The sequence below is a fragment of the Anolis carolinensis genome, unplaced genomic scaffold (genome assembly GCF_035594765.1).
Source record: "Anolis carolinensis isolate JA03-04 unplaced genomic scaffold, rAnoCar3.1.pri scaffold_8, whole genome shotgun sequence".
Classification (NCBI taxonomy): domain Eukaryota; kingdom Metazoa; phylum Chordata; class Lepidosauria; order Squamata; family Dactyloidae; genus Anolis; species Anolis carolinensis.
The window spans coordinates 16814282-16827732 of record NW_026943819.1 but is presented as its reverse complement, the minus strand read 5'-3'; the positions used below and the strand labels follow the sequence as shown (position 1 = coordinate 16827732).

Below are 13451 nucleotides of genomic sequence, written 5' to 3'. Positions count from 1 at the left end.
CTTCACTGCAAATATCAGCATATACTCCATAAGTATTCAATTGAATGCTAGTCCACAGTCAGTTCTGCTTTAATATAATCTATAAATGGATTTTAATAATTTACCATACAACTGTTTCCAGGTACCGACAGCTCATTTTATTCCTTTGTTTTAAAATCAACATTTATTTCTCATTCGTGCCAATAAACAAGGAAAATGGCTTTCAGGAAGAATGCAAACATGGAACCATGTAAATTGTAAACAGTGAAAGATACTAAAACATGATATGAAGAACAGCAGGCTACAAAACCCTTATAACAGATCACATACTAAATGCTGATTAGCACTATTTACAATTGGAGATCTCTACCAACAGATCTTTCTTTGGTGGGATTTCACCAGTTTTTGTGCCACTACCAAAAGACACGTTTATTGCACTATGATAGGTTGCCGGAAGGATCTCTGACGCCAGGCCAAGACCAATGGGTTACCTAATAAAACTTACATTTGAAATATTTTCCTGCTTTATATACCAACACCAACATGATTGACATTGAAACAAGGAAGTAACCAAGTAGAGGTAGTAGTTATAGTTTGCTAAGTGGCTTGGTTGATTCCCAGTGAAGTTGCTAAAAAATGTTACGTTATCACAAAAGTTAAGGGCGAAAGTTCAGGGGGGGTGCAAAGTGCAAGAAACTGCTTGCAAAATCAACTGATTCGATTTTTCCCTTTTCTGATGCGCAAACAGCCATTCTTCGCAATCTGAAGATTTTTGGCTCTGCAGTTACTGACCTGAGAAGTTTGCTACATTCGTTAAAAAATAATCTCTGTCTCTGTTCTGCCTTCCTTGGCACTCTGATCCAAGAGACCTCCTGGGATTGCCCTGTTTACCATATAATCCAGGCAGGGTTATCTTTGGCAAACGTAATAAATGGAGGGGCTGGCAAGTTCTGTACGTTGTACAAGGGACACAGCATGTATTCGCAGGGCCACTCCATCCATGCATAGCGCAGGCCACCCACAGTTTTGGGGCAAACTGTATTGAGTAGAAACACTGAGTAGTACATGGATACCTTCATCGACACTGGGCTCCACTTGCACACAGGTTGATCTGAGCAACACACCTGCCAGAGAGAGAAAAGTTAACATTTACTCCAACTAGGAGTCCTGGAAAATAAAATATCAATAGGGAACTCATGGCCCACCAACTAGATAAGATTCAACTGGAAGGGGCCCCATCAAGTCAATGCAGGATCTTTAGCAAGAGCATGCCCAGCAGGTAGCTGTCCGGCCCCTTCTTCATAGGGAACAAACAAGATGGCATTGTTGATTTTTTTCCACTGAGTAACAGAGTTCATATCCTTCTCAGGCAAAGGAATACCTCAACCACTGCAAAACCTACCTCAAATATGTTATCATTCAATTGCCGAAGCTCAATGGGCTCATTGTAGGTGACTTTGATGAGTCCAAGCTGTGCGTTCACCTCCACCGTCTGAGGGTAAGGCCCTTGGAAGACCAGGCTTTTCTTACCATAAGCAACTGCCAGTGCCCCAAGGTATAATCTATAGGCCACAGACTGCTTATCTCTGGGGTGGATGCTGGGAAATAGAAGGGGAGGATTATCACTGGGGCAATATGTAGACCACATCTCTACTGGTTCATAGGTATCTAGTGTAAATCAAGAAAATCACCTCAATATATCTATATATATAAAAGAGTGATGGCATCAGGGCAGCGGACAAAACAACAAAACTACAGACCTCCCAACCTCGAAATTTGACAACACAACCCATCATTCACGGCTCTAGGTTGATACAACAAAAAGAAAAGAAAAATAAAGTCCTAATTACAGGGAGAGGAATAATAGTTTTTATCCAATTGCTGCCAGTTTGAAGGCTAAGCTCCACCCACTTGGTCTCCTAGCAACCTACTCAACTCAGGGGACAGGCACAGTTAGGCCTCACTTAGGTCTCTTCCACAGATTATCAGATTTTAACTGGATTATATGGCAGTATAAACTCAAGGCCCTTCCAAACAGCTATATAACCCATTTATAATCTTATCTGCTTTGAATTGGATTATCTTGACTCCACACTACCATATAATCCACTTCAGTGTGCATACTAAACATAAAGACAACCATACAACAGACATTCAATACCACCACTACCTCAACAATTTCTCACCAACACCACCAGACAACGCCACAGCAACACGTGGCCGGGCACAGCTAGTACATATATACACGCATCCATACGTAGAGCAAATGATAATACTCCAATTGGATCCAACCCCCTCAAGGAATTGGAGCATAAGTGTAGGGGCTCCAATAGTGAAGTTTGCACACCTGCACAATAGCAGCCCTGCTTTTGCGGTTGCTCCAGGCTCCCAAGCACCTTAGTCCAGCCTTAATCTTACTAGACCACCAAGCAAATATAGGCTGGTTAAAGCAAATGGCAATTTTATTACCTGCCATAGGGAGAACTATTATCACCAAGATCTATGGTCACAGCCATAAAGGTATTGGGCATTTTCTTATTAGGAGCATAGCCAAAGTCTGCAGTTTGATGCCACCGGATACGTGCGAAGTTGTCATCGGGTGCTATGTGGTGATTTGTGCATAACTGCAATACAAAATGGGGAACAACAGTTGGTGCAGCTGTAGATTTTGGATCAGGAAAACAAGGTCTATAGTGCCGTTTTTCTTTCTTGAATTGACCTTATAGGCTCCATCTACATTGACCATTTAGCTTGTATTGAAGAATGCGATGGACCATGATAGGGATCCTTCTGACACACAAGCAAAGTACTTTCTATCTTTACACGGGTTGATGATGTAAATTTTTCCATTTGTTGCGGGATCCACTTGACTGGTTGTCTTTCCCCAATTGTCCTGTTATTAACAGAGTCCACTAACCCATCTAGCACTCATAGCTTTGTGCTATAATTACTTACCTGGACAAAACCAAAGGGAAAATACAGTTGAGTTTGTCTCATGGAGCCTTCGTGGAAGGTCCTCCGCCAGTCTTCAATGAGGGTAGGGAATGTACAGTTGTACAGATCTGTGTTCATGTGTGTGTTTTCTTCACCTGGTATATGCACAGAGAGACGAAAAACAGTAAAAAAATATAGAAGTATTGGTATCTGTGTGCCCAGTCGCACTATGGGGTTTACTCACAGCTTGAAAAGGTTACTTTTTGGATGGCAGCTCCCAGCATTCTGAGTGGCTATGCTGGCTAGTGGATTCTGGGAGTTGTATTCCAAACAAGTAATGCTGACGAGTTCTGGATGGACCTACCTTGATACCAAATAGCCCCTCGGAGGGTCATGTCGGCAAAAGGATGGATCATGGCATTCCAGAGCACAGATGGACTTTTGGGGCCGCCATTAGGAACCAAGGAAAGATTTCTGCAACATAACACACGGGACACTTATGTCTGGCAGCAAAGCCAGCGACATGAACCAACGGATGAAATGTATGAGTTGTCGGGAATTATCTAACAAAAAGGAGTTAATTAATTCATTAGATTTATTTCTAAACAAAAGTGATCAAGCTGAATATTTCTCCAGAAAAAAGTGGTTAACGAAACAATTAATTCAATGAGCTCCAGGGAGAAAGAGAGAACACATTTTATATCAACCAGGAGCTTATCACACAACACTGTTATACCACAATTGCACTGCGTTAGTATCGTCATCACATGATAATGTGCTGTACTTTGGAAACGGATTCTTTTCCTCCTTGGACTAATCCATTAATAGCCTCCAAGTACAAGCCTGTTGCGGTTTAACAACCACTTTGTCTGCAAATGTCTCATTCAGCTTCACTGCAATATTGGGAACATAGTGGGCATAGCATGAGCATGATTTTATGGCTCCTCCTTTGCAGATTTCCCAGCAATCTCCTGCAAAGAAACTTCTTTTGGTTGAGCTGCAGGGATATCAGGATTCCCAAGAGAATCACTGTCTGTATATTGGCTCTCTAGCATGCATTTTAACACTATTTCACATGTTTTTTTAAAAAAACCAAAAAAAAACCAAGGGGAGTCACTCAATAGCGTATTCCCAATGGAATTCTATGAAGGATTAATGCATAGAGAAATGGCGAAGTTTGAAGAGTAAAGAATGAGTAAATACACAAAGAGTACTATACAAATCGAAAACCAGGCAAGTGTTGGTCCATGGGGAAAAGCATAGGGAAAATGATGGAAGTGACGATGTTACCAGTCAGGGCAAGAGGTGGTTCCATAATAGTATTGTAATGGTTTAATTGCAAAATTGGGGTTGCCTTTAAAAAGTAATCATGGAACAAACAGAACAGTGCCAGTCGTGTTGTTATAGTTTAAGTGAAAGGAAACAGGTATGACAAGGAACACTACTGAAGGCCACATGCAGAGATGCTGCAAAAGAGTGCATTCTTATTCCAGTACATTTCTGTGTATAGGAGAAGCAGCTGTCAAATGGAACATCTCAAAACAATTGACTGGTGTGCTAAGTACCTCACTTGGTCTTATACCAAAAGCCCAGCTCCTGGGATTGATGCAAAACAACTTTTTACGTTTTGCTGCTCTTTCAGCCTTGTGGAATTACAAGATTTAGGTCATGAGTCCCAAACTCTTACTCAAAAGTAATCCCAGTGAAATACACTGGGTTAAGGAATGGCTAAGCATCACAAGACTCAATAACTGATCTTCCTCTTGTCTCATTTACAATATGGAATGAAGGAATCATTCAACTAAAACCAGACATTGTGTCCCATCTATACAATCTGGAGGACTTATGAAAATTATGGAAAACCTTTTCAGTAATGGCCAAACAAAAACAAGACAATACAACACAACTTCAGACCATAATTTCAACAAGTGTCTTCTATATTTTACAAGACATATTATGGCTGAGCACATTATTGCTCCAGAATTACAAAAATATCCACCAGCAAACCCTATAACGGATACTACTGCAGCACAAGGTATGTGGAGAAATGGAAAAATGTGCCCTGTTGACAACCAATTGCATAAGTACTGTACAATGCTAAATGTACAAAGGCAATGCACAGAAGCAATGCTTATTGTGCGTTTTAGTGGTACTTTAAGGTGCAACGGTCCCACAAGCGCACCTCAAATGCCCATCAAGTTGAAAATGTGAAGAGGCAACTTTAAAACTCTGAATTACAAGGAACGTCTGGGAACTTGTCGTAAAAACTAATACTAACACTTTGATGTTATTTTAATTGGAGGATAACATCTCATCTGGAGGAAGTTAACATAAAGTGGGTTTCAGAAGCAGCTAAATAAGAAAACGCTTAGGGAAAAAACCCACAAACTTTCCTAGATCGCCAAATGGAGACAACAAAAGCATCAACTCATTAAAAGGTACTTTCTCCCTCTTACCTGCAAATGCAGTCTTTAGAGCATCTAATGAAAGCTAAGGAAGAAAGTGCAAAAGCAGAGTTATGGCTGAATGCAAAGGAGAAATGACGACAGATTTATATAATGTTTAAAGTGGATAATGAAGTACTGTATGTGGAATTGTTAGAAGCTTGGAAGAGCAGCTATGAAAGAAATGCAGGGGAGTGAAGGATGCCTACTGTTATTACTCTCAGTCCTCCTTACCTTTGGGTGTCTTTTGAGAGTCCACATTCATGCAGTACTCTATTAGAAGACCAGGCTTCAATTGGAGTCCCTCCCCAAGTGGAGTCTATTAGTCCTATAGGATGCTGCAGCGCATCAAACAAATGTCGGCCAAAAAGCCAGCACACGGCAGAGAAGTAGCGGAAGTCTCCATGGCCAAGGTTTTCTGTTCAATTGAGATTTTGTTTATAAAGTAAGAACATGTATAAGGTTGAGACATAAAGCAATCTAACTGCAGTGAGACAAAATTCCTACTTCTGATGAATTTTCAGCTGTTCTACAGATATCTAGTACAGAGTACTGCTATATGTCGGTAACACATACTTCTGCCACAGCATTTTGTTGACTTTTGAAAACTGTATGTCAATGCTGTGTTGAATTGAATACAGAGTGTCATTGTTTTACACTGAAAAGAATTGTGCTCAAACATATTTTGGCCACTGACACTATAATATTTGACTCTGACCTAAATATCCCAAAGACATCAAATCTGAACTTGGAAGCTAAGCAGACTATATTTCAGAGGAAGGAACAGGCAAACCCACCTCTCTGAGTATTCCTTGCCTAAGGAAACACTTTGAAATTCATGGGGTCACCATGAGTCAAAAGGTGACTCAAAGGCACATACACACATAATAATTGACTACTGTAGTAAGATTAATTCATTTAAAGATATATTAGCTTTTAATGGCCTTTCAGAGTAGAAGCCTGGCTGATTTTCCTGAGAAAATCCTTTGTTGAGAGGTATTCTGGACAGGAAACAATCAGGGACAGCTAACACCTCCCAACAAAGGATTCCCCCAGGCAAGAAGCAACCAGGCTTTGAATCTGCAAGGCTATTCAATGCTAATCAAGGTGGTCAATTGCAGCATTCACACTTGCCTTCAACAGACAAGAGTTCTTTCTCCCACCCTGGACATTATTCCACAGATATATAAACCCCATTTGCCTAATTTCCAACAGACCTCACAACCTCTGAGGATGCCTGCCACAGATGTTGACGAAACGTCAGGAGAGAATGTTTCTGGAACATGGCCATACAGCCCAGAAAACTCGCAGCAACCCACCAACATATTTTTTTTGGTTGGGCTATGATAATCACTCCAATTCTCTAGATATACTGAGGCAGGACTGGGAAATAAGCAGCTCTTCAGATTTGGTGAAAACCAATAACCAATTTAACACAACTAGCCAGCCTGTTTCAGTGCTGAGGCATGATAGAAGCCAGTAGTTTATCAACAGATGAAATACACAAATTTCCCCGGTCCTACCCTAACTTTTTAGAAAACCAACATTTTGAATCTTTTACCCCCAACAGCCAAACCAAGGTGCCAATTTTTGCAGATAAGTGTGTTAGACATGCTTCGTGACAAACTCTCTTACCAGCTGTTGGGACAGACCATGGCAAGTCGATAGCTCCCAGTTCCTCTAGTTCTGCATCAGATTCGACAAGACCAGCTGCAAAAACTCGCACAAGGGGATATTGTTTGGCCTCTGCAAGCTCCTGACTGGCATTGAATATCTAGGAAATGGGACAAAACACCACTTAGTTCAAAACTAAACTAAACTGGGGTTCATTTCAATGAGAGTTTAGTCCATGAATGCACAAAATAATTGTAGTTTGAAACAAATTCTGGTTTCTTAAGACAAATAATGAAATAGCGCATCCTTAGGATGCATTTTATCTAATTCCTAGTTTATATATAACTAGCTGTGCCCGGCCATGCGTTGCTGTGGCATTGTCTGGTGGTGTTGGTGAGAAATTGTTGAGGTAGTGGTGGTATTGAATGTCTGTTGTATGGTTGTCTTTATGTTTAGTATGCACACTGAAGTGGATTATATGGCAGTGTGGAGTCAAGTTCAAAGCAGATAATATAAGATTCTAAATGGGTTATATAGCTGTGTGGAAGGGCCTTGAGTCTACACTGCCATATAATCCAGTTAAAATCTGATAATCTGTGGAAGAGGCCTAAGTGAGGCCTAACATTGCCTGTCCCCTTGGCTGAGTAGGTTGCTAGGAGACCAAGTGGGTAGAGCTTAGCCTTCAAACTGGCAGCAATTGGATAAAAACTATTATTCCTCTCCCTGTAATTAGGACTTTATTTTTCTTTTCTTTTTTGTTATATCAACCTAGTGCCGTGAATGATGGGTTGTGTTGTCAAATTTCGAGTTTGGGGGGCCTGTAGTTTTGTTGTTTTGTCCGCTGCCCTGATGCCATCACTCTTTTATATATATAGACAAGAAGCAAGAAATCATAGGAGGTTTACAAAAACAAGACTAACCACTATTTGAGGATTAGAAAGCTTTTCCTTCTATATTGATTTTTTTTTTCCGTGTCAGGAGCGACTTGAGAAACTGCAAGTTGCTTCTGGTGTGAGAGAATTGGCTGTCTGCAAGGATGTTGCCCAGGAGACATTGCCCAGACATTTGATGTTTTACCATCCTGTGGGAGGCTTCTCTCATGGCCCCACATGGGAAGCTGGAGCTGACAGATGGGAACTCACCCCACTCCCTGGATTTGAACCGCTGACCTTTCGGTCAACAATCCTGCCGGCACAAGGGTTTATTGAGAAGACAGAAGTCCTGATTTGGGGGTGCTGGTCTTTTTATAAAATGTGTGCACTACATAATTCATGAATCTGGACAATATGTTAGTTTTTATAGGGAAATACATGGCTAGGTTAAGTAAAATAAATGCTTTCACTTGGTATTCAAATAGAACACAAACTTGTCAATAGCTACTTCCTCATTATTGATTCTGCAGTCCTGAATTCTACCTATCATTTACTGATGCGCTGAAAACCTGGTAATGCTCCCTATTCTCTACTCAGTCACAACATCTTTGTAAACTGTATACAAATCACCCACCTGGGAAACGGTCATCTCCATGTTACTTTGTCCACTGCAAAGCCAGACGTCTCCGAAATAGACATCGTTCAGGGTCACATTTGATACCTCTTGTTCGTAGCACTGCCTGGCCTCTATCCTGTAAGGGCCACCGGGGGCTATGGGTCTCAGGATAACTTTCCACTTAGAGTCTGCTGAGAAGCATTGAAAACAAAAACTTTAAGATTTCAAGTTTTGCTATCAGCTTGAAAGCCATTTAAAGTGATAAGACAGATCTAGGTCAAGCCAAGTTTTATTTGCAAAAATATACTGGTCATTATAAATACCCCAAAATGAACATATTTTGTATACAGTTCAGGTTGTCAGGAAATGCCACGAAGATGCATAACTCTACCAGGAGATCATGGCTCCGTGACTGAGAAAGTATATTTTTTCATGCAGCCACCTGATCTTACATATGGTCAAGCACAATCAGCTAGGATGATGCCAACAACAACAACAACAACAATTTTATTTCTTACCTGCCTCTCCAAGATTTGTAACCAGGTAACTTCTCAGATAACTTAGTCCTTTAAGACCCTGACATCTTCAAACAGGGCTGGAAAGGAACCTGCTTGGAATCCTAGAGAACACCTACCAGCCAGTTTCAACAATATTGGATCGGATGGACCAAATGAAAAGCTACCCCACTTATAAAGAATAAAGATCCTTCCCCCATTAGAATATAAACAATTTCAGTATGTTATCTGGAGTTCATCCAAAGTTGAATCTGTCCAGAAGACATATTTTAATATGTTTATTTAAGAGCAATCTGTTTTAATGTATGCATTTGATGTTTTATACCGATGTATTTGGACTCTGCTGTACCTTGGCTCAGGTTGTGAGGAGAGGTAGGTAACAAATAAAATAATAACTACTACATTATGTAACAAAATTTGGGGGAAAAATCTGTTCCTGTTTAAAGCGTTATTTTATGTTTAAATGTGCAGCCCTTACTTTGAAAGTAATTATTCTACTCCAGAAAATTTGTTTTTGTGGCTGCCACAAACTTATGTTTAATTGGTTGAGACTCGATGAGATAGTCATTAAAAAAACTAGAACAAAATGTATTTCAGGATGTTCCACCAAAAACATTTTTGGAGTTTAATAAACTTTTCCCATGTTTTTATGATAGGACCAATCAGGAAATGACATTTATAACTCAAAAATCATGTTATATAGTGTTATTATTATTATTAATAGTAGTAGAATAATAGAATCAGAGAGTTGGAAGAGACCTCGTGGGCCATCCAAGCCAACTCCATTATGTTAAGATGCAGGAAAAACACATTCAAAGCACCCCTGACAGATGGCCATCCAGCCTTTGCTTAAAAGCCTCCAAAGAAGGAGCCTCCACCACACTCTGGGGCAGAGAGTTCCACTGCTGAATAGGTGTCACAGTTAGGAAGTTCTTCCTAATGTTCAGGTGGAAATAATCTCCTTCCCTGTAATTTGAAGCCATTGTTCTAAATCGTAGTCTCCAGGGCAGCAGAAAACAAGCTTTCTCCCTCCTCCCTATGACTTCCCCTCACATATTGATACATGGCCCTCATCATGCCTCCTCTCAGCCTTCTCTTCTGCAGGCTAAACATGCCCAGCTCTCCAGCCACTCCTCATAGGGCTTGTTCTCCAGACCTTTGATCATTTTAGTTGCCCTCCTCTGGACGCTTTCCAGCTAGTCAATATCTCCCTTCAATTGCAGTGCCTAGAATTGGACACAGTGTGATTCCAGGTGTGGTCTGACCAAGGCAGAATAGAGGGGGAGCATGACTTAACTGGATCTAGACACTAGACTCTTATTTATGCAGGCCAGAATCCTATTGGCTTTTTAAGATGCCACATGACATTTTGGCTCATGTACACCTTCCTGTCCACGAGGACTCCAATATCTTTTTCACACGTACTGTTGTCAAGCCAGGCATCCCGCATTCTGTATCTTTGCATTTCATTTTTTCTGCCTAAGTGGAGTACTATTTGTTACTTATTACTTGTTACTATTTGTTACTTATTACCATTATGCTTTTTTTCCCTACTTCTTTGTACTCCGCTGGTTGATGACTTAGGTAATAGCCATCTATTGAGCAATTGCTCTTAACCTTTAGTCCTTCATTGTTTTGAACCTTGGCTCCAAGTCCTAAACAATGGCCAGTGATCAGAGATTCTGGAATGAGAGCTACTGAACTAATAATGTTATCAGCCCTACGTGCAATTCAAAGGGTGGAAAACAGAGTCATGTCATTTCTTTGATTGATTACCGCGCACTTCTGCAATTTCTTTCATAGTAAAGTTCTGCTCCAGGGAAACAGTCACGGTAACATTGGCCCCGGGGGTTCCATAGCCCCAGAGGATTGCACAGCTGGGTTCCTTCTGCAGCACCATGTGATCGCCATAATAGTTTGCAAAGCGAAACTGGGCACCTGGAAGGCACAAAAGAGAAATATTTTGCAAAATCCAATTTTCACAGGGACAGAAAGTGAGGTCAATTCTTCTGAACAGGGACACAGACTGCAAAACAAACCCCACAGGGGTGTTAACCCTTCTCTATGCTATCCAAATCTGATATATATATATATATATATGTGTGTGTGTGTGTGTGTGTGTGTGTGTATGCGTGTGTGTGTGTGTGATGGCCATTTTAAAGTGTAACACCAGCCATCTATATATATAAAAGGGTAATGAAATTTCGGCCTAGGACAAAACAACAAAACTACACATCCCAGAAACACTAAACTTAACTACCACCAATTCCTTAATACTCAATTTCCCATACCACCATACTTCGCCACAGCAACGCGTGGCTGGGCACAGCTAGTATTATATATGGCTGGTGTTACACTTAAAAATCTACCTGTTCTGAATTACATACAAATTCAACTTAAGAACAAACTTACGGACCCGATCTTGTTCATAACATGAGGACCGCCTATATAATGCAAGGAAAAAACTATCGCCAGACATATTATCCTATACGCTCATGTATAAGTCTAGAGACATTTGAGTCAACACAAAAATCTGGGTCGATTTCTCCAGGGGTCATTGTGAGTACCACATCTTAACTCTTATAAAAAATAATGCAGTTTGACAGCACTTTAACAGCCATTGCTCAATGCTATGGAATCCTGGGAGTTATAGTTTGGTGAGGCACCAACACACTTTGGCAGAGTAGGCCAAAGACCTTGCAAAAATGACAGATCCCAGGAGGTGTTGTCGAAGGCTTTCCTAGCCGGAATCACTGGGTTGCTGTGAGTTATCCGGGCATGTTCCAGAAGCATTCTCTCCTGAAGTTTCACCCACATCTATGGCAGGCATCCTGAGCGATTTTGAGGTCTGTTGGAAACTAGGCAAGTGGGAATAATGTCCTGGGAAATTAGCATTGAATAGCCTGGCAGCTTTAAGGCCTGGCTGCTTCTTGCCTGGGGGAATCCTTTGTTGGGAGGTGATTAGCTCTAAAATCAGGACAGTAAATAAAGAACAACACTCGGAAAACAGGGGAATTCCAGACAAGAAACAATCAGGGCCTGCTAACACCTCCCAACAAAGGATTCCCCCAGGCAGGAAGCAGCCAGGCTTGAAGCTGCAAGGCTATTAAATGCTAATCAAGTTAGACAATTGCAACATTCACACCTGCCTCCAACAGACAAGGGTCCTTTCTTCCTCCCGGAACATTATTCCCACTTGTCTAGTTTCCAATAGATCTCACAACCTCTGAGGATGCCTGCCATAGATGTGGGCAAAACGTCAGGAGAGAATGCTTCTGGAACATGGCCAGACAGCCCAGAACACTCACAGCAGCCCAGATCCAGGAATTCATTGCCTCGAGCCATGTTCTCAATGCTCTCAAACGGCATTCATTCAATCAGTGGTTCCCAAAGCTTGGTCTTCTAGGTTTTGGAGACTTCAACTCCCAGAAATCCCAGCCACCTTGGTGAGCGACCAGGGATTCTGGGAGATGGAGTCCTCTCAAGCATTAGGCTCTATGGGGGCGCCCTCTGCACATGCGCAGTCGCTCTGCCCTCACCTGCGCTCCAAGCGAGGAGGACGGGGGCGAGGAAGAGCCACGGGACCACCATGGCCCTCACGATCCAGCCAACGCTTCCAAGAGCCCGGGACAATCCTCCGAGGGTTGACGCGCGGCTGGGAGGGAGGAGCCGCCTTGTGTGACCTCACACTGGGCTGGAGCAAGCCCGGAGGGAAGGAAGCAGACAGAAGCGCCCGCGGCTCTGGACTTCAGCTCCCAGGAGCCCTGGCCATTGGCTACAGCAGCCGAGGCTTCTGGGAAATGAAGTCCAGGGCGAGAGAATGGCAATCACTGCCCACAGACAGCAGAGCCCATCTGCTCTTGGGACCTCAAAAGCGCTGGCCCTGGTTAGTGCATGGATGGGAAGTCACCCGTGAATATTAGGTGCTGTGAGCGCTATAGTTTAGGCTGGATCTACACTGCCATATAATCCAGTTTGCACTATGCAACACGATTCTGTTCCAGGGTTATAAATATCATTTCCGAATCCATTCTGTCATCAAAACAAGGAAAACGTTTATTAAGCTGAACCACCTAAACTGAGCTCTATAGTTTAATGGAGACTCCACTACAGATACAGTAGAGCAGGGGTCCCCAAACCTTTTAAACGGGGCCAGTTCACGGTCTCTCAAACCGTTGGAGGGCCGGATTATAGTTTTTAAAAAAACTATGAACAAATTCATATGCACATTGCACATATATTATTTTGAAACCAAAAAAAACAAAATGGGAACAAATACAGCGTCAATGTTAATCATCATCATCATCAAAATAATAAAGGGGGTTGGAAGAGACCCTTTGGGCCATTTAGTTCAACCCCTTCTGCCTTTGTGCACCAAAAGCACAAACAAAGCACCCCTGACAGATGGCCACCCAGCCTCGATGTTGTTGATAATAATAATAATAATAATAATAATAATAATAATAATAATAATAAT

General features: G+C 41.7%; 1 protein-coding gene across 5 annotated transcripts; it reads right to left on the bottom strand.

Moving 5' to 3' along the window:
- Nucleotides 1-114: 114 nt before the first annotated feature.
- On the bottom strand, nucleotides 115-13146 carry siae (sialic acid acetylesterase). Of its 5 annotated transcripts, none has more exons than XM_008118228.3 (10): nucleotides 12514-13146; nucleotides 10751-10912; nucleotides 8478-8650; nucleotides 6993-7131; nucleotides 5592-5775; nucleotides 3278-3387; nucleotides 2935-3068; nucleotides 2449-2603; nucleotides 1382-1577; nucleotides 115-1103 (listed from the first exon to the last, which is right to left on the bottom strand). In XM_008118228.3, exons 1-10 carry the CDS (start codon nucleotides 12563-12565, stop codon nucleotides 867-869), a joined length of 1542 nt encoding a protein of 513 aa, XP_008116435.2. In that variant the 5' UTR covers nucleotides 12566-13146; the 3' UTR covers nucleotides 115-866. The 5 variants fall into 5 exon arrangements, with proteins under 5 accessions (XP_008116435.2, XP_008116434.3, XP_062817519.1 ...); XM_008118227.3 differs by lacking the exon at nucleotides 12514-13146 and adding an exon at nucleotides 12283-12482; XM_062961449.1 differs by lacking the exon at nucleotides 12514-13146 and adding an exon at nucleotides 11391-11817 and having other exon boundaries at nucleotides 10758-10912.
- Nucleotides 13147-13451: the final 305 nt, after the last annotated feature.